The following is a 27,080-nucleotide window of genomic DNA, read 5'->3' on the forward strand; positions in this document are numbered from 1 at the left end:
CAACGTGAACAAGACAAAGGAGATGATTGTGCACTACAGGAAAAGGAGGACCGAGCACACACCCATTCTCATCGACAGGGCTGTAGTGGAGTGGGTTGAGAGCTTCAAGTTCCTTGGTATTCACATCACCAACAAAATATCATGGTCCAAACACACCAAGACAGTCATGAAGAGGGCACGACAACACCTATTCCCCCTCAAGAGACTGAAAATATTTGGCATGGGTCCTCAGATCCTCAAAAGGTTCTACAGCTGTACCATTGAGAGCATGGTTGCATCACTGTCTGGTATGGCAACTGCTCAGCCTCCGACTGCAAGGCACTACAGAGGGTAGTGCATATGGCCCAGTACATCACTGGGACAAAGCATCCTGCCATCCAGCACCTCTATACCAGGCGATGTCAGAGGAAGGCCCTAAAAATGGTCAAAGACTCAAACCGCCCTAGTCAAAGACTGTTCTCTCTGCTACTGCATGGCAAGAGGTACCAGAGCGCCAAGTCTAGGTCCAAAACGCTTCTCAACAGCTTGTACCCACAAGCCATAAGACTCATGAACAGCTAATCAAATGACTACCCAGACTATTTGCAAATCAAATTGTATTTGTCACATACACATGGTTAGCAGATGTTAATGCGAGTGTAGCGAAATGCTTGTGCTTCTAGTTCCGACAATGCAGTAATAACCAACGAGTAATCTAACAATTCCAAAACTACTACCTTATATACACACACAAGTGTAAAGGGATAAAGAATATGTACATAAAGATAAATGAATGAGTGATGGTACAGAACGGCAAAGGCAAGATACAGTAGATGGTATTGAGTACAGTATATACATATGAGATGAGTAATGTAGGGTATGTAAACATTATATTAAGTGGCATTGTTTCAAGTGGCTAGTGATACATTAGTTTACATCAATATTTCCAATATTAAAGTGGCTGGAGTTGAGTCAGTATGTTGGCAGCAGCCACTCAATGTTAGTGGTGGCTGTTTAACAGTCTGATGGCCTTGAGATAGAAGCTGTTTTTCCAGTCTCTCGGTCCCTGCTTTGATGCACCTGTACTGACCTCACCTTCTGGATGGTAGCGGGGTGAACAGGCATTGGCTCGGGTGGTTGTTGTCCTTGATGATCTTTATGGCCTTCCTGTGACATCGGGTGGTGTAGGTGTCCTGGAGGGCAGGTAGTTTGCCCCCGGTGATGCGTTGTGCAGACCTCACTACCCTCTGGAGAGCATTACAGTTGTGGGCGGAGCAGTTGCCGTACCAGGCAGTGATACAGCCCGACAGAATGCTCTCGATTGTGCGTTTGTGAGTGCTTTTGGTGACATGCCGGATTTCTTCTGCCTACTGAGGTTGAAAAGACGCTGCTGCGCCTTCTTCACCACGCTGTTTGTGGGTGAACCAATTCAGTTTGTCCGTGATGTGTACGCCGAGGAACTTAAAACTTACTACCCTCTCCACTCCTGTCCCATCGATGTGGTTAGGGGGGTGCTCCCTCTGCTGTTTCCTGAAGTCCACGATCATCTCCTTTGTTTTGTTGACTTTGAGTGTGAGGTTATTTTCCTGACATCACACTCCGAGGGCCCTCACCTCCTTCCTGTAGGCCGTCTCGTCATTGTTGGTAATCAAGCCTACCACTGTAGTGTCGTCTGCAAACTTGATTATTGTCACCCCCCCCTGCATTGTCACCCCCCCTCTTTTACACTACTGCTATTCTGTTTATTATTTATGCATTGTCACTTTAACTCTACCTACATGTACATATTACCTCGACTAACCAGTGCCCCCGTACATTGACTCTGTACCAGTTACCACCTGTATAAAGCCTCGCTATTTACATTTTAATACTGCTCTTTAATTATTTGTAACGTTTATTTCTTATTATTTTCTAGGTTTTTTATCTATTTTTTACTTAACACTTATTTTTCTTAAAACTGCATTGTTGGTTAAGGGCTTGTAAGTAAGCATTTAAATACAACACCGGTTGTATTCAGCGCATGTGACAAATAAAATGTGATTCGATTTGATTATTAGTACGCCTGCGCAGTAGTCTCACTGGAGATGGACCTGGCCTGAGTGTAGTGGTGACTATGTTCTGTGAAGTAAACATTGTTAAACTGGAACCTAGTCGGTGTGTGATTTTGAATTAACAGTTACAACTGTAAAAGCAACGACTTTTGAATAGAAAACAGTCCACAGAACGCTTTGATGAAATAGTGGGAGACAACTCTTTGTTCCTCATTGAGATAAGATGCTCACCTGTCCAGAACTTCATCCAGGGTCTCATAGGAGTTCTCATAACACTTGATCCTCTTCTTGAAGTCCTCCATAGCCTCCTCTGTGTTGCAGTTGGTGTAGTCAGGGCTGCCCAGCTTCACTTGCTGAGCAGAGAAAGAGACAGTGGAAATAAGACTTATTGGTGCTCTCTATAAAGAGTTAGCAACAGGAACTGTGGATGATCACTCACCACAATGTTTTCTGCAATGACTTCAGGGTCTTCACAAACAGACTCTACAAAAAACACCTAGGAGAAAAGGGAATACAGTAAACCCACAGGATAGACAAAACATCTAAGTCACATAGATGGGTAGGGTGTTAACCAACAAAACCAATGCATGCATGACCACAAGGCTAAAAACAGACAGGGTTGGCTTACAATCAAAGGATTATTGACAACATGTAAGCTATATTTCATCTGTAAATGTTTATTGAAAAATACATTTGCCCAATAAGCAGTTGTTCGGTTTCAGATACATTGTTACAGTTGTTGGTGAACTAGCTACCCTAGCCATGTTACTGCAGATATGATGTGTCAAAACAAGAGATGGTATCAAGAACAAAATACAACCAGCTGAAATAAACCATCTACAATTCATCACACAGCAGCTTCTAGTTATTGCCGCTAGCTAGGGCGGATAAATCGAATTCAGATCAAAATTGAGATATTGACATGTGCAATATCCATATAGCAAGAGACTGGCTACCATGTTCTCCTTTCTTTGACATGCCATTAATACAACAAAAACCCTACCGTACCTCCAATGAGATGCGCTAGACTGCGTTTATTCCCTCTGTACAAGCACAGAGGATGCTGACCAATCACAAGTGGGCTCTCTCACCCTCTGCATGGCATGCTCATGCTGGCCAATCCGCATAGAGCGAGCAGTTACATGTTGGTGAAGAGAGAGTGTGAGTCGGAAACGTAAGTGCTGCTAGTGCCAACAAGAAGCCGATTTGGTGCCAAAGAAGGGCGCATCTTCAGTGATGGCAGTATTTCGGCTACAGGCAATCTGATGTCAACCAAATGCAAGTGTTTTGCAAAAAGTACCTCAGAGTTGTGGTGACAACAAGAGGCAACAACAAATCTATTCCATAATTTGAATTTAAAAAACATCCCACTGACACAGAAATCACAGAGGCAATCACCTATCACATAGCCAAAGACATGGTTCCTATTTACACAGTCAGCAAAGACTGCTTCAAGAAGATGATAAACAAGCTGGACAGGAGATACAAGATTCCATCTCGCACATTTATTTCTCCCAAGTCGCCGTCCCAACACTGTATAACAAACTTAAGGGAGAAGTTTAAACATTGAATGCTGTGTTGAATGACTGGACCAGACTCCAATGTTTTGGACACAGGATGCACCTTGTAATCGATAGACTACGTGTCACATGTTTTTAAGGCACCGACTTATAATTTAAATTATAATAATGATGGAGCCTACTTCTACATAATTACACAATCATAAGACTCCTATTCCATCTGCAGCCCATGGCTGAATGAATAAACAATGAACTTAGTTTATTTAAGAACTAATAGGCCTAATGGTAAAATAGGAACTCATGTTAATGAATAAGTGCTGCACTTTTTATGATCATGTTTTTTTAAATGTTATTTATTTATTTCCCCTTTATTTAACCAGATAGGCTATTTGTTCTCAAGTTCTCATTTACAACTGCGACCTGGCCAAGATAAAGCAAAGCAGTTCGACACAAACAACAACACAGAGTTACATGTGGAATAAACAAACAGTCAATAATACAATATAAAAAGTCTATATACAGTGTGTGCAAATGAGTTAAGATTAGGGAGGTAAGGCAATAAATAGTCCATAGTGGCAAAGTAATTACAATATAGCAATTAAACACTGGAGTGATAGATGTGCAGAAGATGAATGTGCAAGTAGAGATACTGGGGTGCAAAGGAGCAAGATAAATAAATAAATACAGTATGGGGATGAGGTAGTTGGATGGGCTATTTACAGATGGGCTATGTACAGGTGCAGTGATCTGTGAGCTGCTCTGACAGCTGGTGCTTAAAGCTAGTGAGGGAGATATGAGTCTCCAGCTTCAGTGATTTTTGCAGTTCGTTCCAGTCATTGGCAGCAGAGAACTGGAAGGAGAGGCGGCCGAAGGAGGAATTGGCTTTGGGGGTGACCAGTGAGATATACCTGCTGGAACGCATGCTACGGGTGGGTGCTGCTATGGTGACCAGTGGGCTTTACCTAGCAAAGACTTGTAGATGACCTGGAGCCAGTGGGTTTGTCGACGAGTATGAAGCGAGGGCCAGCCAACGAGAGCATACAGGTCGCAGTGGTGGGTAGTATATGGAGCTTTGATGACAAAACGGATGGCACTGTGATAGACTGCATCCAGTTTGCTGAGTAGAGTGTTGGAGGCTATTTTGTAAATGACATTGCCGAAGTCAAGGATCGGTAGGATGGTCAGTTTTACGAGGGTATGTTTGGCAGCATGAGTGAAGGATGCTTTGTTGTGAATGTTCAAAATGTATGTTTGTTAATATGTAGGTGTAATAATCCTATTATTATATATAGCCTATAACAATGTTGGAACATAGTTATTCACTCTACATTCATATGATCTCATTTAATAAGTGATGTTCTATACCCTGACAGTTGGTTTAACCATGTCTGACGGAATTACCAAGTTTTCACACAAGTGTTGAAAATTGCAATTCATAATTGATATTCCAATATCTGGCCCCACAAAAAATATTTTAGATAATTTGTCCAAATCGTGCAGCCCAAACGCTAGCTATCATTGAAAATAAGAATTTGTTTTTAACTGACTTGCCTAGTTAAACAAAGTTTAAATTAAAGAAATACTACAACACCCAGCATTTTACCTCAGAGTTGTGCACTCATTTTTGTTGTGATGTTGTCAACTCACCTGTCTATACACAAGCATGATCATCATCACCACCACTGAAGAAGCCAACATTACCTTGAAGCCATTCTGCTCAGCAAACGCAGTGATGGTCCCTCTCCTCTCTCTAGTGGTGTTAGTGGCATCAAACACCTGGAGAAAGAACGAAACACACACCATCACACAGTATTCACACAGACTGCCAGAAGCACTGCACTGTAATCCATATACAAATACACATTGAGATATCACAGCATTTCATGGCGGGATAATCCCACCCTAATGTTAAAGGGCAATTCCACCACTTTCAACCGCATTTTCATTATCTACAGCACATTTCTATCACAGAAACACACAATTTCCACATATGTAGACACTAGTATTGTGCTTGTAAAAATGAAAACGAGGTTGAAAAGTGTCGGAATTGACCGCTAATGCGCACATAATCCAGCCACAATAATATTTTTGTTTTTATAGTGATTGTACACACCGCAACTTGTCCTCCTTTGTCAGCGAGGTACTGTCTGACATCATTCAGTGCTGCTGACGCACACTGCCTATAAGGGACAGTGGGAAAACTGAGTCAGAGGCAGCAGTGACAAGACTAAAAAGAGCCACTGGTGGGTTAGCAGAGACAAATAAATGTAGCTTGCTTAATCACAGACACTGGTTAAAAACAGGAAGTAATATCATATAATACCGTGATATTTTAAGGCAATTTAAACCTGATTAAATAAAGGTGAAATAAAAATAAATAAATAAAAAATTGGGGGGATTCAAGGACAAGTTGATCTTCCCAGTGTTTTAACTTGTTCACAGCAGAGGATCAAAGCACTGGAAATGTTTCTTACTGTCTGATCTTCAGGCCCTCCTCGTTGTCTGGACGGAAGAACTCAAAGGACTTGTAGATCTTCACACACTCACGCCGGTACTGCCCAACATTGAACTCTAAATAGGGGAAAGAAAGAGTTACATGTTTTACTTTTCTAGATACTATTACAGACTAGAGGTCGACCGATTAATCGGAATGGCCGATTAATTAGGGACGATTTCAAGTTTTCATAACAATCGGTAATCGGCATTTTTATTTTTTTTTACCTTTATTTAACTAGGCAAGTCAGTTAAGAACACATTCTTATTTTCAATGACGGCCTAGGAACGGTGGGTTAACTGCTGGTGATGATTTAACAAGCGCATTCGCAAAAATAGCACTGTCATTGCACCAATGTACCTAACCATAAACATCAATGCCTTTCTTTAAAATCAATACACAAGTATATATTTGTAAACATGCATATTTCGTTAATATTGCCTGCTACCATGACTTTCTTTTAACTAGGGAAATTGTGTTACTTCTATTGCGTTCCGTGCAAGCAGGGTATATGCAGCAGTTTGGGCTGCCTGGCTTGTTGCGAACTGTGTGAAGACCATTTATTCCTAACAAAGACCATAATTCATTTGCCAGAATTGTACATAATTATGACATAACATTAAATAAAATACGACACCCATTAGATAAAATACGGCATAACGTTAGATAAAATACGACACCCGTTAGATAAAATATGACACCCGTTAGATAAAATATGACACCCGTTAGATAAAATATGACACCCGTTAGATAAAATACGACATAACGTTAGATAAAATACGACACCCGTTAGATAAAATACGACATAACGTTAGATAAAATACGACATAACGTTAGATAAAATACGACATAACGTTAGATAAAATACGACACCCGTTAGATAAAATATGACACCCGTTAGATAAAATACGACATAACGTTAGATAAAATACGACATAACGTTAGATAAAATATGACACCCGTTAGATAAAATATGACACCCGTTAGATAAAATATGACACCCGTTAGATAAAATACGACATAACGTTAGATAAAATACGACATAACGTTAGATAAAATATGACACCCGTTAGATAAAATATGACACCCGTTAGATAAAATATGACACCCGTTAGATAAAATACGACATAACGTTAGATAAAATACGACATAACGTTAGATAAAATACGACATAACGTTAGATAAAATACGACATAACGTTAGATAAAATACGACACCCGTTAGATAAAATACGACATAACGTTAGATAAAATACGACACCCGTTAGATAAAATACGACATAACGTTAGATAAAATATGACACCCGTTAGATAAAATATGACACCCGTTAGATAAAATACGACATAACGTTAGATAAAATACGACATAACGTTAGATAAAATATGACACCCGTTAGATAAAATATGACACCCGTTAGATAAAATATGACACCCGTTAGATAAAATACGACATAACGTTAGATAAAATACGACATAACGTTAGATAAAATACGACATAACGTTAGATAAAATACGACATAACGTTAGATAAAATACGACACCCGTTAGATAAAATACGACATAACGTTAGATAAAATACGACACCCGTTAGATAAAATACGACATAACGTTAGATAAAATACGACATAACGTTAGATAAAATACGACATAACGTTAGATAAAATACGACACCCGTTAGATAAAATATGACACCCGTTAGATAAAATATGACACCCGTTAGATAAAATATGACACCCGTTAGATAAAATATGACACCCGTTAGATAAAATACGACATAACGTTAGATAAAATACGACACCCGTTAGATAAAATACGGCATAACGTTAGATAAAATACGACACCCGTTAGATAAAATATGACACCCGTTAGATAAAATATGACACCCGTTAGATAAAATATGACACCCGTTAGATAAAATACGACATAACGTTAGATAAAATACGACACCCGTTAGATAAAATACGACATAACGTTAGATAAAATACGACATAACGTTAGATAAAATACGACATAACGTTAGATAAAATACGACATAACGTTAGATAAAATACGACACCCGTTAGATAAAATATGACACCCGTTAGATAAAATATGACACCCGTTAGATAAAATATGACACCCGTTAGATAAAATATGACACCCGTTAGATAAAATACGACACCCGTTAGATAAAATACGACATAACGTTAGATAAAATATGACACCCGTTAGATAAAATATGACACCCGTTAGATAAAATACGGTATAACGTTAGATAAAATAAGGCATAACGTTAGATAAAATACGGCATAACGTTAGATAAAATACGACATAACGTTAGATAAAATACGACATAACGTTAGATAAAATACGACATAACGTTAGATAAAATATGACACCCGTTAGATAAAATATGACACCCGTTAGATAAAATACGGCATAACGTTAGATAAAATACGACACCCGTTAGATAAAATACGACATAACGTTAGATAAAATACGACATAACGTTAGATAAAATACGGCATAACGTTAGATAAAATACGACATAACGTTAGATAAAATACGACACCCGTTAGATAAAATACGACATAACGTTAGATAAAATATGACACCCGTTAGATAAAATACGACACCCGTTAGATAAAATACGACATAACGTTAGATAAAATACGACATAACGTTAGATAAAATACGACATAACGTTAGATAAAATATGACACCCGTTAGATAAAATATGACACCCGTTAGATAAAATACGACACCCGTTAGATAAAATACGACACCCGTTAGATAAAATACGACATAACGTTAGATAAAATACGACATAACGTTAGATAAAATACGACATAACGTTAGATAAAATACGACATAACGTTAGATAAAATATGACACCCGTTAGATAAAATATGACACCCGTTAGATAAAATACGGCATAACGTTAGATAAAATACGGCATAACGTTAGATAAAATACGACATAACGTTAGATAAAATACGACATAACGTTAGATAAAATACGACATAACGTTAGATAAAATACGACACCCGTTAGATAAAATACGACACCCGTTAGATAAAATACGACATAACGTTAGATAAAATACGACACCCGTTAGATAAAATACGACATAACGTTAGATAAAATATGACACCCGTTAGATAAAATACGACACCCGTTAGATAAAATATGACATAACGTTAGATAAAATATGACATAACGTTAGATAAAATACGACATAACATTAGATAAAATATGACATAACGTTAGATAAAATACGACACCCGTTAGATAAAATACGACACCCGTTAGATAAAAATACGACACCCGTTAGATAAAATACGACACCCGTTAGATAAAATACGACACCCGTTAGATAAAATACGACATAACGTTAGATAAAATACGACACCCGTTAGATAAAATATGACACCCGTTAGATAAAATACGACACCCGTTAGATAAAATATGACACCCGTTAGATAAAATACGACACCCGTTAGATAAAATACGACACCCGTTAGATAAAATACGACACCCGTTAGATAAAATACGACACCCGTTAGATAAAATACGACACCCGTTAGATAAAATACGACACCCGTTAGATAAAATACGACACCCGTTAGATAAAATACGACACCCGTTAGATAAAATATGACACCCGTTAGATAAAATATGACACCCGTTAGATAAAATACGGAACAGTTCCACTGAAAGAAAAAACATGTGGTTTTCGAAATGATAGTTTCTGGACTTGACCATATTAATGACCTAAGGCTTGTATTTCCGTGTGTTATTATGTTATAATTAAGTCTATGATTTTATATTTGATAGAGCAGTCTGACTGAGCGGTGGTAGGCAGCAGCAGGCTCGTAAGCATTCATTTAAATAAGCTCTTTTGTGCGTTTTTCCAGCAGCTCTTCTTTGTGCTTCAAGCATTGAGCTGTTTATGACTTCAAGCCTATCAACTCCCGAGATTAGGCTGGTGTAACCGATGTGAAATAGCTAGCTAGTTAGCGGGGTGCGCGTTAATAGCTGTTCTATCGGTGACGGCACTCGCTCTGAGACCTTGAAGTAGTTGTTCCCCTTGCTCTGCAAGGGCCGCGGCATTTGTGAAGCAATGGATAACGATGCTTCGAGGGTGGCTGTTTTCGATGTGTTCCTTGTTCGAGCCCAGGTAGGGGCGAGGAGAGGGACGGAAGCTATACTGTTACACTGGCAATACTAAAGTGCCTATAAGAACATCCAATAGTCAAAGGTATATGAAATACAAATGGTATAGAGAGAAATAGTCCTATAATTCCTATGATAACTACAACCTAAAACTTCTTACCTGGGAATATTGAATACTCATGTTAAAAGGAACCACCAGCTTTCATATGTTCTCATGTTCTGAGCAACAAAATTAAATGTTAGTTTTTTTACATGGCACATATTGCACTTTTACTTTCTTCTCCAACACTTTGTTTTTGCATTATTTAAACCAAATGGAACATGTTTCATTATTTATTTGAGGCTAAAGAGTTTTTTTTAATGTATTATATTAAGTTTTAAAAAAAAAAAGTGTTCATTCAGTATTGTTGTAATTGTCATTATTACAAATAAATAAATACATGTTTTTTTTGTTTGTTTTTAAAAATCGGCCGAATAATCGGTATCGGCTTTTTTTGATCCTTCAATAATCGGTATCGGCGTTGAAAAATCATAAACGGTCGTCCTCTCTTACAGACTGTTGAGGAGAATTCTAACGAGTTTGAGTGTGTGTGAGTGGATTGCCGAAATGTCATTTCAGGTAAAACGGCTGAGAGTTGGTACCTCTGGTGGGCACGCCGATCCAGTTGAGATAGCGGGTGAGCTTCTTGGAGATGTAGGTCTTCCCTCTGGCTGGGAGGCCCACCGTCACTATCAGGGTGGGGCAGTTGGTCATACATACTGCACATGGAAAAAGAGTAGAGGGAGAGACCGGTTAAATTATTCTACTATATTTGGACAGACCGGCATTGAAATATAAACATAACCGAACACAGTGCAGGCTATAGCAGTGAAGGGCTCTGATTACAACATTTTTTCATTAAATTGTCCAAAATGATCCTTTGGAGTTAATTCCCAAGTTAACTTTTGTCCCTCAACTGACCTGCCCTCTGTAACTCACACTAACTATTGAACCAAGTGAAAGAGAGCAGTTTGCAAAGATGGCAACATTGTGTTGAAATCGGATAAGGACAACATATTCCACCAATCACTGTGTACTAATGCTATCTAACATGAAGAAAGAAAACCATATCAGAAAGTATTGGGAATGTTGTCAATAAGGAGTAGAGGTACCAAATGTCACAAGTGCCACCATGGCACGCTATTGTGAAATGACAGTACAAACCAAGGCATCTGGAGACTTGTAACCTAGTTTCCACACACACACTTTCTCTCACCCGATCTGTAGAGGACAGGGTGAGAGAGGAGCCAGGCTTCATATCATATCCCTTTGGTGAAAAAGACAATCCAGTGAGTGGTGTTAATACAACAAGTCAATGCCGGGAACAAATGTCAAAGTTGCCTATATGTTTGTGAGTTTCAAACATAAAAACCTGTGCAGCAAGCCAGCAACTGATCAGGTTATGTATTACAAACCATGGTGATTTTCTATGACTGACCAAGCCAGTAAAACCTTAAGTTGTCATAGAGATCTCTCATGAGGGAAATGTAGCATGCAAAATACTATTGTCATAGCAGCTTATTCTGACCAGGAAAGTGGCCTATGATGTCTGGTCAACCCACAGAACAAATCATACTAATAAAAATACTATTGAACAGGGTAATACAGGCTTAGAGAAGCAGATCCACAGAGTCCAGTGCCAGGAGTCAAGACTAGAATTCCTGTTTACCAACAAGTTTGGATTGATAAAGGATGGGGCAGTGATTTAGGACAATGCCACCATGGATTACCATCTACTGGCCTGTTGTGAACAGTCAGTACTGGGAGAACAGACAATAGATACTTCAATGAGCAGTGTGTCCTGAAAGTGACTTAGTTTGCCACTAATGCTCAACCGCTTGGGTTGTTGTACTGGCATCTGCTTCTTTCACAAATCAGGACAAAATATACAATGAGATTAACAGAAGAGAAGCAAAGGACGTTGCTCTGGACTGGAGAGGGGCAAGTCCAATGACAGTATGAAGAACCAGTCAGAAGGGCAGTCAGAACAGACAGTCATCAGATAACAGGCAGCAAAGATCATCAATAATCGATTGCCAAGAAGACTAATGTTCTTTCTCTGGCTGACGATCACGCCGTTGACACATTTATATTTTCTCCACGTAATCAACGAAAATTGCGTTAAGACACAATATATAGATAAGAACCTGGCTTGACGCTCGGCTGCACGTTTGTAATGTTAACTAGTAAGAGATACATGTAACGTTAGCTAACTATGAATAAAATGCATTTTCACCACGTAAACAACATACATTAAATGTATTATTCGTGCGTGTGCAACAACCGGCTTGCGGTCTAGCCACGTAGGTAACGTTATATACGCACCCTTTCTCTGAGATATGTGTTTCTCGGGAAGGCCATTTTTACACGGCAACGGCATCCATATTTTCTTAAGCGGGTTTTGAGTGAGTTCACGCGGCGTTGCAGAGTTCGATGGTCGTTCTTCCATTCCAACTTCCATTGAGGACATGGTGGTTGCTTCGACTACTGTGGCGCGGAGCCTTTTGTCATGCGCTTCAAGCGAATGGTCTCGCATCAGTATTCTGATGAAGTCTGGCGGTATCGTGGTGAAACCGCAGAAGGATGTGCCTACCATAATCTCGCGAAAACACGCGCACATTTGCTCGGAAACAATGAAGTAACGCTGTTAATGCTATTACAATTTTCCTCAAATGTCATACTTCCAAATGTATATTGGGATTAATGGTCTACTAAACGACTTCATTCTTCCCTAAACATCTGTAGTTTCAAGTTCTCTACAAAAAGGACAATGTATCAATTCGGAGACACTAATACGTAGTATTCTGTTTACCGTAGTAACTACACAATACGACATCGTATACCGAGTATTTAAGATCAAATCACATTTTATTAGTCACATGCGCCGAATACAAAATGTGTAGACTTTCTCCATTAGAAGCAGTAGCTAATCTTCCTGGGGTCCCTGGGGGTCAACATAAAACTTGCAAATACATGACAAAGTACAGAACAGTAATAGACAAGAACAACATAATATATTCAAATTCGAATAAATTATATATAGGACAGACACCAAGAGACAACAAAAATACTATTTACACACTATTCACAGCACGCCTTCTTTATTTGTCATGAGATCCTCTCTGAGCTTTACAGAAATATGGCTTGAATACGGTGTATTCGGAAAGTATTCAGACCCTTGACTATGTCCATTTTGTTACGTTACAGCCTTATTCTAAAATGTATTAAATCGTTTTTTTCCCTCATCGATCTACACACAATACCCGATAATGCCAAAGCAAAAATAGTTTATTTTACATTTTTGCAAATGTATAAAAAAATAAGCCTGGAAATATCACATTTACATAAGTATTCAGACCCTTTACACAGTACTTTGTTGAAGCATTTTTGGTGGCAAATACAGCCTCGAGTCTGCTTGGGTATGACGCTTCAAGCTTGGCACACCTGTATTTGGGCAATTTCTCCCATTCTTCTCTGCAGATCCTCTCAAGCTCTGTCAGGTTGGATGGGGAGTGTTGCTGCACAGCTATTTTAGCCAGCAGCATACCACCCTGCATACCACTGCTTGCTTGCTTCTGAAGCTAAGCAGGCTTGGTCCAGGTCAGTCCCTGGATGGGAGACCAGATGCTGCTGGAAGTGGTGTTGGAGGGCCAGTAGGAGCCACTCTTTCCTCTGGTCTAAAAGAAAATATCCCAATTCCCCAGGGCAGTGATTGGGGACGCTGCCCTGTGTAGGGTGCTGTCCTTCGGATGGGACGTTAAAGGGTGTCCTGACTCTCTGAGGTCATTAAAGATCCCATGGCACTTATTGTAAGAGTAGGGGTGTCCTGGCTAAATTCCCAATCTGGCCCTCAAACCATCACAGTCACCTAATAATCCCCAGTTTACAATTGGCTCATTTATCCCCCTCCTCTCCCTTGTAACTATTCCCCAGGTCGTTGCTGTCAATGAGAATGTGTTCTCAGTCAACTTACCTGTTAAAATAACGGATAAATATTTTCAGGTCTCTCCAGAGATGTTAGTCCGGGCTCTGGCTGAGCCACTCAAGGACATTCAGAGACTTGTCACTCCTGTGTTGTCTTGGCTGTGTGCATAGGGTCGTTGTCCTGTTGGAGGTGAACCTTTCTCTCGATCTTGACTAGTCTCCCAGTCCCTGCCGCTGAAAAACATCCCCACAGCATGGTGCTGCCACCACTATGCTTTCCCATAGAGATGGTGGCAGGTTTCCTCCAGACGTGATGCATCAGAAAAGAGAATCTTGTTTCTCATGGTTTGAGAGTCATTAAGTGCCATTAAGTGGGCTGTCATGTACCTTTTACTGAGGAGTGGCTTCCGTCTGGCCACTCTACCATAAAGGCCTGATTGGTGGACTGCTGCAGAGATGGTTGTCCTCTGGAAGGTTCTCCCATCTCCACAGAGGAACTCTGGAGCTCTGTCAGAGTGACCATCGGTTCTTGGTCATGTCCCTGACCTAGGCCCTTCTCCCCTGATTGCTCAGTTTGGCCGGGTGGCCAACTCTAGGAAGAGTTTTGGTGGTTCCAAACTTCTTCCATTTAAGAATGAAGGAGGCCACTGTGTTCTTGGGGACCTTCAATGCTGCAGACATTTTTTGGTACCCTTCCCCAGATCTGTGTCCAATCTGGAAGGGGCCCAATGTTGTCTGGTGGATCCGGCCTCTCTGGAAGGGGCTCCATGGTGCAGGGTGGAGCTGGCCTCTCTGGAAGTTAACCTATGGTGTAGGGTGGAACTGGTCTTTTTTGGAAGGGGCCCGATGGTACAGGCTGGAGCTGACCTCTCTGGATGAAGCCTGGTGGTGTAGTGTGGAGCTGGCCTATCTGGATGTGGCCTGGTGGTGTAGGGTGGTGCTGGCCTCTCTGGATGTGGCCTGGTGGTGTAGGGTAGAGCTGGCCTCTCTGGATGTGGCCTGGTGGTGAAGGGTAGAGCTGGCCTCTCTGGATGTGGCCTGGTGGTGAAGGGTAGAGCTGGCCTCTCTGGATGTGGCCTGGTGGTGAAGGGTAGAGCAGGCCTCTCTGGATGTGGCCTGGTGGTGAAGGGTAGAGCAGGCCTCTCTGGATGGGGCCTGGTGGTGAAGGGTAGAGGAGGCCTCTCTGGATGTGGCCTGGTGGTGAATGGTAGAGCTGGCCTCTCTGGATGAGGCCTGTTGGTGAAGGGTAGAGGAGGCCTCTCTGGATGTGGCCTGGTGGTGTAGGGTGGAGCTGGCCTCTCTGGATGTGGCCTGGTGGTGTAGGGTGGAGCTGGCCTCTCTGGATGAGGCCTGGTGGTGAAGGGTAGAGCTGGCCTCTCTGGATGTGGCCTGGTGGTGTAGGGTGGTGCTGGCCTCTCTGTATGTGGCCTGGTGGTGTAGGGTGGAGCTGGCCTCTCTGGATGAGGCCGGGTGGTGAAGGGTAGAGCTGGCCTCTCTGGATGTGGCCTGTTGGTGAAGGGTAGAGCAGGCCTCTCTGGATGTGGCCTGGTGGTGAAGGGTAGAGCAGGCCTCTCTGGATGTGGCCTGGTGGTGAAGGGTAGAGCAGGCCTCTCTGGATGTGGCCTGGTGGTGAAGGGTAGAGCAGGCCTCTCTGGATGGGGCCTGGTGGTGAAGGGTAGAAGAGGCCTCTCTGGATGTGGCCTGGTGGTGAAGGGTAGAGCTGGCCTCTCTGGATGTGGCCTGGTGGTGTAGGGTGGAGCTGGCCTCTCTGGATGTGGCCTGGTGGTGTAGGGTGGAGCTGGCCTCTCTGGATGAGGCCTGGTGGTGAAGGGTAGAGCTGGCCTCTCTGGATGTGGCCTGGTGGTGTAGGGTGGTGCTGGCCTCTCTGGATGTGGCCTGGTGGTGTAGGGTGGAGCTGGCCTCTCTGGATGAGGCCGGGTGGTGAAGGGTAGAGCAGGCCTCTCTGGATGTGGCCTGGTGGTGAAGGGTAGAGCAGGCCTCTCTGGATGTGGCCTGGTGGTGTAGGGTAGAGCTGGCCTCTCTGGATGTGGCCTGGTGGTGTAGGGTGGAGCTGGACTCTCTGAGTGGGGGCTGGTGGTTGTGATCTTGGAGGATGTATGGCAAAGTTCCTCTTATTTTGGTTTTTGCTTTGTCCCAGAGGAGTTTCTTTCAGTTCCTAGCAAACGCCTTGACACCCTGCTTGTTCAAGTGTACTAGGTCGTACATCATCTGGGGGTGAATGTCATGGTGGATCGCCAGGTAAACATTGTCCAAGAGAGCACAGCCTCTAGACAAATAATTGTTGTTGCTTTGAATAATGTGGAAGGGCACAGCTCCATGTGGCAACAGGGTAGACATAGTGATTTTGGTGTTAGGAAATCTCTTTGCATCTCTGGCTGCCACAGGTCCTCTCATTGCCATCAAATTATTTGGCTCCCGAGTGGTGCAGTGGTCTAAGGCACTGCGTCTCAGTGCAAGAGGCATCACTACAGTCCCTGGTATCGAATCCAGGCTGTATCACATCCGGGCCGGGATGGGGAGTCCCATAGGGCAGCGCACAATTGGCCCAGCGTCGTCCGGTTTTGGCTGGGGTAGGGTGTCATTATAATATTTGCCCCATTTCATTTATTTCTTGACAGACTTTTCAAGACACTTGGTGTTGTTGGTCACCATAGCTTTCTGACTGACATGCCAGGGAATAGCAGTGTCTGTCTGAGAAATGTCCCATTGGAGTCACATTAAAAATGAAGGCAATAGGGTGCTCTGCTGCTGTTGTGGGCTGTGGTGTCTGGAATGATTTTTGGGGGGATGGAGTGGGGTGGGGACCACAGATGGCCTTTCGTTCCTCTCTTCTGAAGGTCCCAGCATGGCTCCACTGGCGCTGGTGCTCTGGGGCTGGGATGTAAAGATCCTGGGGAGGTCGGGTCAGACCTGATTACTGACCTCATGTACTGAGTCTGTGTGAGTTCCGGAGGTTCAATACGTGGTACTGCCGATGAGGGGATGTGAGGGTGTGATATTGAGGGTTGTGGTAGGCTCCAGTTGCTATCTTAGAGTGTGGATGGTGGTGTCTCTGTGTTGTAGCAATTATATGACTGCTGACAACTCCCTTTGTAGCTACTCCCCGATGTCAGCTACCTCTCTCCTCATGATGCTCTAGACCGTTGCCAGCTTCTCTCTCAGCCCCTCCTTATCCTGCCTCAGAACTGTCACCTCACCACACAGCTCATTCACCTCTACATCCAGTAGGGAGATACTCCCAAAGCCTGGAACATGTTGTCGCTCTCCATGTCTGCAAGGATGGCTTGGTTAGATATGAGAGTGTGGGACTTTAGGAATGAACTGATTTCCCATCAGTCTTCTGATTAAAGTGTAGCAGTTAGTGTCATTCTCTTTCAAGGTGTCTGTTAGCTCTTTCAATGATGTAAACTATTGTATATATAGAGGATTAGTACAATTTCTAGGCCATTGAATCGTTACAGTGCCATTGTTGTAGGCATTAATGGTGAAGAGTCGATTATCAGGCTCCTGTTCATGAAATACCAAGATTTGTGGACCATTAGTGATTTATCTTTTTCCGACATGGCCAAAGTACCCACATGTGGCAGAATACCAAGCAGCAGTATGCTGTGTTGCAGGCTTTGGTTTTCCAATGTATATATTTTGAGGTTGGGTGTTAGCACGGTAGAGCATGGGGCGCACCAATTGGTGTCACCTCATTAGTCAGTATGTGTTTCACCTGTGCTGGCCCAGGTTATATTTAAGAGTGGTTGGCCGAGTACTCCAGTTGTTTTGAGAGATGTGGAGAGTTAACACCTTTAGTTGGCGTGGCTGATTTTAATTTCTAGACAATCAATCCTTTATCTGATCTTCCCTGGTTTTGTTTTGCTCCACTTTTTGGTTTGCTTCCTCACTTTAAGTTTGGTATGGGGTTTTATTTTGTTTGCCTTTTAGGTCCCAGTTGTTGCTAGACAACTTTCAATGGACACCCCCATGAGTGTCTTTCAGAACTCCTCCTAAAACCCCACTTGTTTTGGTTGTTGTCAGTGACTTTTAGGTTCCGTTTGAGTAACAATTAATGGTTTTCTTGCTGGGGAACATGACATCTGTAAAGAAGAGCACGTCAGAGATTGTATTGTCTCCAATTAGAGTATAATCAGTAAACGATGTCTCTGGATTTTTCCCTCTTAACTTTTGTTTGATGCTGTTTACAATGTTCAGAGTTCTGTTCAGCTGTTAGATTAAATGGAATGGGCCAAGTTCCTGCTACGATTGCCATTTGTTATTTTTAGAATTTGAGCATTGATGCAAGCAACTTTGAAATATTGAATTTTTTTTATAATAAGAAATATTAGGATACCATGAGTATATAATTATAGTTTATTTAACTTAACTAGGCATGTCAGTAAAGAACAAATTCTTATTTACAATGACAGCCTACCAAAAGGCCTCCTGTGGGGACGGGGGCTGATTGTTAGGTAAACCAATAGATGCCAAGTCTTTCATGTATCCTCCAAAGATGGAGCGGGACAGTTCATGGCTTGATTATTAACACTGTTCACACCAACTACAATGTCCAGAATAATCCTACTTTATGTGCTTGTTTAGATTTGGTTTCCTTTTCAATGCCTTGTACGGTCTTTCCTTTAGAAATCTTTCAGAAACCCTCCAAATCAATTTATTTTTCTGTTGGTTTTATCCTCTATTTTTCCTCTTTCTCGTTGTCCTCATGTCCTAGTCCCTCAATCCTGCTCTTGTTGCTTCTTGCCAGATCAAGTAGACTAGCAAGCTTGCATAGCCAGGTTGATCAATCTCAATCAATCTTCTCAAATGAAAAATATCTCCAGATGTGGAGAAAGCACTCCATTGAAACAACCATACTGTTCCCAAAAAACTAAATGATTGAATCATTTTAAGAATGAGGAGGAGCCTAACTGCTGCTGCTCAGATGGGGTTGAGGTGATTGAGGTAATATGTACATATAGGTAGGGGGAAAGTGACTAGTCAATCAGGATAGATAAGAGTAGCTGCAGTGAGAGTATGTGTGTATTGGAGTGGAGTGTAGTGTGTGTGTGTGGGTAGAGCCAGTGCAAGACGGTCAGTGCAACAACCAAAAAAAGGGGGTCAATGCAAATAGTCTGGGTAGCCATATGATTAACTGTTCAGTGGTCTTATGGCTTGAGGGTAGAAGCTATTCAGATAGACTGTAGGCTGCTACAGACAGGGAAATAATGATACAGGTATAACTCACAAGATATACATCTTAACACTAAATATATAGATGTTACAGTGTAAAACCATAGCGTAAAACAAATATGGGCGCTATACTTTAAGAGTTCTTTTGTACAAAACTGTTCAAACCACAATGGTGAGATAATTAGCTGATGGGTATATACCAAAGTAATATTGTAATGCTTGCATGACCTCAGGATACCAACAGGTTCAGTGTTTGTGAATAACTTCTATCTCAATCCCAAACAAAAGGGTGCACCTCTCCAATACAGGTAGTGTTTGTCCATAAGATGGCAGCATTGGGCTAGCTAAGCTTAAGATTTTGAAGCATTGATAGTACATTATACTGGATGGTGGATCAGAAGACCTGATAACACACAATAGCCCATGGATGCACAATGTTCAGAAGTGGGCACACCTCATAGTGATTATAATTGGTACCCAAAGGTCATAACGGTAATGAATATGAATATGAAAATAACCTCTCACTCAATGTCAACAAAACAAAGGAGCTGATCGTGGACTTCAGGAAACAGCAGAGGGAGCACCACCCTATACACATCGACGGGACAGCAGTGGAGAAGGTGGAAAGTTTCAAGTTCCTTGGGGTACACATCACTGACAAACTGAAATGGTCCACCCACACAGACAGTGTGGTGAAAAAGGTGCAACAGCACATCTTCAACCTCAGGAGGCTGAAGAAATTTGGCGTGGCACCTAAAACCCTCACAAACATTTATAGATGCACAAACGAAAGCAACCTGTCGGGCTGTATCACCACCTGGTACGGAAACTGCACCGCCAGCAACCGCAGGGCTCTCCAGGTGGTGGTGCGGTCTGCCCAACGCATAATCAGGGGGAAACTACCTGCCCTCCTGGACACCTACAGCACCCGATGTCACAGGAAGGCCTAAAAGATCATCAAGGGCAACAACCACCCAGGCCACTGCTTGTTCACCCCGCTATCATCCAGAAGGTGAGGTTAGTACAGGTGCATCAAAGCTGGGACCAAGAGACTGAAAAACAGCCATCAGACAATTAAATAGCCATCACTAGCACATTAGAGGCAGCTGCCCTATACATAGACTGGCCACTTTAATAATTGGAACACTGGTCACTTTAATAATGTTTACATATTGTGCATTACTCATCTCATATAAACTCAGCAAAAAAAAAACATCCCTTTTTCAGGACCCTGTCTTTCAAAGATAATTCGTAAAAATCCAAATAACTTCACAGATCTTCATTGTAAAGGGTTTAAACACTGTTTCCCATGCTTGTTCAATGAACCATAAACAATTAATGAACATGCACCTGTGGAAAGGTCGTTAAGACACTAACAGCCTACAGACGGTAGGCAATTAAGGTCACAGTTATGAAAACGTAGCACACTAAAGAGGACTTTCTACTGACTCTGAAAAACACCAAAAGAAAGATGTCCAGTGTCCCTGCTCATCTACGTGAACGTGCCTTAGGCATGCTGCAAGGAGGCATGAGGACTGCCGATGTCGCCAGGGCAATAAATTGCAATGTACTGTGAGACGCCTAAGATAGCGCTACATGGAGACAATGCCTCTAGAAGTGCAAGTGATATAAAACACAAAATATTCATTAATATGCTGTAATGTTTGCAACCACTTTACCTAGAAGGTAACCTGCTTGCACCAATCCTTTGTAATTACAGTAAAATACTGTGGAAATACAAACCCCTCCCATCAACCAATTTCATTCATCCATTCATTCAATAATTCTGATTAAGGTAGCATTTACTTTTTTACAAAATAGTCCATTTTACTGTACTTGCTTTGATACCATATTTACATTACAATAAGTGTACTGTAATATGAAATATAGAATTTTAATTGCCACAGAGCTGCCTGTAAGATACTGTCAAATTCACGGTAAACTCTTTACAATGTGCCCCTGACAGAGATTTGCCCTTTTATAATTATTGTTTGTGCATTCTGTAGTGTAGATTCTCTAACCAGTCCAATACTACCACTCCACATTCTTTGGAGCTAACAAACCTGATTTGTCAGCGTCAATCTGGTTATGACAAGGTTTGACTTCAAACAGTAAGCTTTAGTCATTACACTTTAAAGGGGTTGCCCAGAATTGTAAGTTATAGGCAGCTATCGGCATGTAAGTTACTGTATTTCATACTGAAGTACACCTACTGTAATATTAATACAGTATCAAAGCAAGTACTGTGTAATGACAGTTTGACACACAGTACAATACTGTAAAAAAAAGTAAATGCTACTGTAATGAATGAATTAAATTAAATAAATTTAGGTGAGATGGGGTTATTAATTCACAGTATTTACATGGGATTGGTGCAAGCAGGTTGGCTGCTATAGTCAGGAGTTCCTTGCGAGCACCACATCCATTTCTATGGGCACAAGCACTGTTCGCCCTCTTGTTGGCGAAGATAACATTTTGCAGGTTTAAAGCTAATTTCCTGCAATTCTACACATTTTGTCATGGGGTACAGAGAACATATTGGGAAAGAGGATACCTAGTCAGTTGTACAACTGAATGCATTCAACTGAAATGTTAATCGACATCCACGACTTCGACACCGGGGTTTTGCAGTTTTAAATCCAATTTTCTTGCAATTCTATACATTTTATCCATGTCTAATGTGCATTCATGTGATATTTGAGTGACTCCAACATTAAAACATCGCAACAAAATCTATGGGCTAAAATAACCTAGCTAAAAAACATTAGCTAACATGGGCTAGTTGATCTGGATATTTCTGACAAGTTATACATAGCTCTCTAAGGTACGCAATTGTAACAGTACAGCTTCCGTCCCTCTCCTCGCCCCTACCTGGGCTTGAACCAGGGACCCTCTCCACACATTAACAACAGCCACCCTCGAAGCATCGTTACCCATCACACCACAAAATCCACGGCCCTTGCAGAGCAAGGGGAACAACTACTTCAAGGTCTCAGAGCGAGTGACGTCCCCCAATTGAAACGCTATTAGCACGCACCACCGCTAACTAGCAAGCCATTTCACATCGGTTACACAATGAATGACATGACAAGAGGAAAACTGATAATGCACTTCCCAATTTCGAAATCTACTATTACAACTTTCAAGAGTAAGTTGTTTGGGAACCACTGTGCTAAGTAATTACAGAATATCAATGAATATTTGGTGTTATATCACTTGTACTTAATAGAGGCCTTAACAAAGGCGTCCAAACATACAGCAACTACAGGGCAAAACAGGTCATGGCAAAATGCTTAACCAATAAAGGTTTACGACTTGCTACCACTCTAAGCTGACTCCTATACATTTTCAACTAAATAAAGGTTAAATAAAGGTTAAATAAAAATTGATATCCATATATCAGTTAAAATGTTACAGCATTCTCACTAACTGGTACAACAAATATAGCCTCTTACAAAGCACACCTCTAAATAAGTTAATGAACCAGAAACAACAATATTTGTTTTTGAAGCAAAAGTTTTTTTAATCCATTTTTTACCCCCTTTTTCTCCCCAATTTCGTGATCACGATCTTGTCTCGTCGCTGCAACTACCCAACAGGCATGGGAGAGGCGAAGGTCAAGTCATGCGTCCACCGTAACATGACTCGCCAAGCCGCGCTTCTTAACACCCGCTCGCTTAACCCGGAATCCAAAGTGTCGGAGGAAACACCGTTCAACTGACGACCTGAGTCAGCCTGCAGGGACCTGGCCCACCACAAGAAGTTGCTGGAGCGCAATGAGCCTAGTAAAGCCCCCCTACCCGGTCAAACCCTCCCCTAACCCGGATGATGCTGGGCCAATTGTGGGCTGCCCTATGGGACTCCCGGTCATGGCTGGTTGTGACAGCCTGGGATCAAACGCCAGGCTGTAATGATGCCACAACACTGTGATGCTGTGCCTTAGATCGCTGCGCCACTTCGGAGTCTGACACAAAAGGTTTTTGACGCTCCAAAAATATGGTATGTTACTGTAATCTGGGGTGTAATTACAGTACAATTCTTTCCCTGTATTTTCCCACAATTCACTACAATTTACAGTATGCTGTAGTAAAGCGTGTCACACAGTATTTCACTGTTGATAATATACAATTTCCCTTTATACATTTTGCCGTTACAGTGTATGTAAATTCCTTGGTTTCTCAACCTGCCAGATAGGTGTGCTTGCCAGGAAGTCTTTTAGCCTGTCATTTATAGTCAAAACATTGGGATAGCACACAGTGAATGCCCTATGAGCAACTAAGGCAGTGAAAACACAATTCATACATAGTTGCCAGTATTGTTTTTGGTGCAGCAGCTGCAACACCACAGTGAGGTGGTTTTCCAAGGATATAAATCAACTCATGACTGAACCTTCTACACTACATTGTATCATGAACAGAAAGTGGGTCTAGCATGGCCCCTCCCACAAAACCTGGCCTCAGAGCATTTCATATTATTCTGTACATAAATCCGAAACACTACATTTAGTATGATATGTTATATTTCATATGGTACATATTCATTTGTGGTGTCCATCACCAATTTCATATGATATGTTACGAATTACAATTTGTATTATATGTTATGAATTTGCAAATGTCCAATATGTTACAATTTTGCAAAACCTACAATGTGTTAAGAATCTGCAAAAAAAAATGACATTAGCTAGCTTGCTAGCTAGGTGGCTAACATTATCTAACTTCCTAATGTTAGCTGGGTTACGGGTTAAGTTTAGGAGTTATGTTAAAAGGTTAAGGTTAGGGGTACGGTTAGCTAAAAGAGTTACGGTTAGTGTTAGGGGAAGGGTTAGCTAACATGCTACGTAGTTGCTAAGCAGTTGCAAAGTATCTAAAAAGTAGTAAGTAGTTGAAAAGGTGCTAATTAGCAAAAATTCTAAAGTTGTCCGTGATGAGATTCGAACTCGCAACCATTGGGTTGCTAGATCTTCTCGTTATATGTCCAGCCATCCACCCAGACGTAACCATTTGTCTTATGTAACCATACCAAACGTAACATATCATACTCATTCAGGGTCCCGGATTTATGTTTACTAGAATAACGACCCTGGGTTTATAAGCTCGGATATCGACTCTGCCACTTGAGCATGCTTTTGGGACACAGTCGATAGCGCGCTGGACTTCGGGCTAGATGGTCGGTGGTTCGAGGCCTGCTCTATGCCTGTTTCATTACATTGGTGTCAGAAGTGGGATCAGACCATGCATTCATGACACTGCGTGTGCTTGGCCAGTGAGCGCGTTCCTATAAGACGTAGATTCGCAAGCTAGCGTGAGGACGAGCTCTTAGAAAGGAGGAATTAGTGTAACGACCCTGGGTTTATAAGCGTGGATATCGACTCTGCTGCGTGAGCATGCTTTTGGGGCACAGTCGATCGTGTGCTGGATTTCGTGCTAGAAGGTCGAGGGTTCGAGGCCTGCTCCCTGCCTGTTTCATTACACTATGTTACGTCTAGTGTATGAGACCAGGCTGTCCCACGTCGCAGCTGTCAGGGAGCTTTCGCCCTTAATAGCTCAATGGTTGTGCTAGAAGCAATAACACATAGAAACTCACTTAGCCTAGAAATGCCAAGGTTATCTGTAGCATGTTTACCATATAATATATCGTAACTGTTCCTAAAAAGTCAGTTTATTTGAGTTTAAATGGAAGATTCCAAATGGGTCTGTGGTTAAAATATCAATTATTTTGCAGAGCCTAAATTCAGCAGACTGTCCTTCCAAATCGGCCCCAAGAAACTATTGCATGTCACACTACATTATTACCTTTGTCTGGCAAACACCAGTAATCCTGGTAGCGCCAGGTAGGCTATAGGAATGAATTGTCAAGCTTTGATCACATATTGCAAACTAAATGTACACTTCATCCTATGAAACTATACTGCCTATGTTGAATGAATGGACTTGTACGACTGAGTGGAATCAGCTTCAAATTAAATAGCTGCTCATCGGCAATAAATAACATCTGTTTGTCAGTGTGGTAAAACAATCTGTCGTGAATGTCAATCTTCAAAACGTCTACACTGTAGGTCGTATCGTCGTCACTATAAGGTCATTTTTCAGCGTCAAAACAACACATTGCCTATGACATCTACACTTGTTTACGTCTTCCCGAAAAGCCCATACGTCGTTTTCGGTTGGCTATTCACAGCCCAGCTTTAGTCGAATGTATGCATGCATAGCACATAATAAACCTTATTATCTAAAGTCCAAATTCCTTACCCGTCAGATCCAGATTCTGCGTGCTTTTTGAACGACTGGAGCCTCTCATCATCCCTATTTAGTTCTGGTGTAGCCTACGTTGCGTAGAGGTTGGTTGTGGTGTGTGTGCGTCTGATGTGAGAGGGGCAATCACACGGAAGAAACGTGCCGCAGCCAGTTGAGGTCTAGAGCTGTGCGATACTGTGATGCATGTCGTCTATGCATGCACACACCCACTTCTGCTGGATTGCTTCAGAGTGATTGGGATTCCTCTGTAAGAGGCTCCGGCTGAGTTTACTATCCAGCTTCTCAAAATGAACATATTTGAACACATATGATATTTGTCTTATTGTTCACACTGTGTTTCAGCTTGGGCCAGGAAATCAAATTAAATCACAAGACAGTCAGGTAGGAGTTTAGGACAGGTGACTGATGCTGTGTAGCCTACTGAACAATGTGTAAAATGTCCTTAGCCTGCTGCGTTGAATGAGTTACAGGCTATATATAGACTGAGATGTAGGCCAAGGTCTTCCAGTGAGTCTAAGAACTCATTTATTTAAGTTTCCTCTGGGATATTGTGTTTACCATAGATGGGATCTGGATGAACACATTTTCAGTGCAATACACCTGAAAGTTAAACTGCTGTAGCCTAATCTGAATTTTAAGATGACATAGCCTATTGATTTAGTACCGACGCTAAATTAGCAATATGGGTTAAGTGGACACACACGCACACACACACCTAACATTGTGACCCAGCAGCCCAGCAGAGATAACAGTGCAGCACGTGACCCGCCTTTGTGGACTGAAGATCGAGAGAGAGATAATTGCAGGGTGCTGTATGTGAGCACAAGACCTAAGGGTAGATAAATGAGGGGGTCATCATAATGGTGAGAGGGAAAGAGACATATGGTAAAAGGCTGATAGGAAGAGATAGAGCAAGTTAGAGAGAGTGATATAAGGGTCACTGTGCATGATAATGGGGCGGCAGGGTAGCCTAGTGGTAACCGGAAGGTTGCAAGTTCAAACCCCCGTGCTGACAAGGTACAAATCTGTCGTTCTGCCCCTGAACAGGCAGTTAACCCACTGTTCCTAGGACGTCATTGGAAATAAGAATTTCTTCTTAACTGACTTGCCTAGTTAAATAAAGGTAAAACATTTTTTAAAAAATGTCTTGACTCCTCACCACGTCTCCATAAGACCATAGCGATTAGCATCCCTTCGTACCACCTTTTCACCTTTCACTTCATCCCACACATCCCCCTCCCACACTCTAGCCTCTGGCAGCATTCTGTGTCCAGGGCTGGCTAAACAGGCTGTGTCCAGACCAGTCACTGCTGGAGGCACAATAAATACCACCCATACCCAGTGGCGACCCATCATTCAGGGCAGGTGGGGCAGAGTTACATTAGAAGTGCCCATCCAAGAAGGCTCAAGGTCATTGGCCACAGATACAATGACGTCAAATCACGTTATATCTACAGTAGATTTG

The 27,080-nt window shown here is 42.0% G+C and overlaps 1 protein-coding gene across 4 annotated transcripts in view; it reads right to left on the bottom strand.

The window, feature by feature from the left end:
- Positions 1 to 25,851, bottom strand: part of pfkfb4a (6-phosphofructo-2-kinase/fructose-2,6-biphosphatase 4a) — a 49,177-nt gene extending 23,326 nt beyond the window's left edge. For 2 of the 4 annotated variants that reach the window (XM_021569656.3, XM_021569655.3), the window contains exons 1-7: positions 12,564 to 12,873; positions 10,841 to 10,957; positions 6,025 to 6,121; positions 5,664 to 5,730; positions 5,252 to 5,326; positions 2,470 to 2,526; positions 2,262 to 2,383 (exon numbers count right to left, since the gene is read on the bottom strand). In XM_021569656.3, the coding sequence (XP_021425331.3) occupies positions 2,262 to 2,383; positions 2,470 to 2,526; positions 5,252 to 5,326; positions 5,664 to 5,730; positions 6,025 to 6,121; positions 10,841 to 10,957; positions 12,564 to 12,858 (830 nt within the window). In that variant the 5' untranslated portion in view covers positions 12,859 to 12,873. Of the gene's footprint in view, positions 1 to 2,261; positions 2,384 to 2,469; positions 2,527 to 5,251; positions 5,327 to 5,663; positions 5,731 to 6,024; positions 6,122 to 10,840; positions 10,958 to 12,563; positions 12,874 to 25,609 lie in introns of those variants that run through there. The other 2 variants (XM_090205999.1, XM_021569657.3) reach the window with 2 other exon arrangements.
- Between the last annotated feature and the right edge of the window lie 1,229 nt (positions 25,852 to 27,080).

The sequence above is a fragment of the Oncorhynchus mykiss genome, chromosome 17 (genome assembly GCF_057628025.1).
Source record: "Oncorhynchus mykiss isolate SJ-2025 chromosome 17, ASM5762802v1, whole genome shotgun sequence".
Lineage (NCBI taxonomy): Eukaryota > Metazoa > Chordata > Actinopteri > Salmoniformes > Salmonidae > Oncorhynchus > Oncorhynchus mykiss.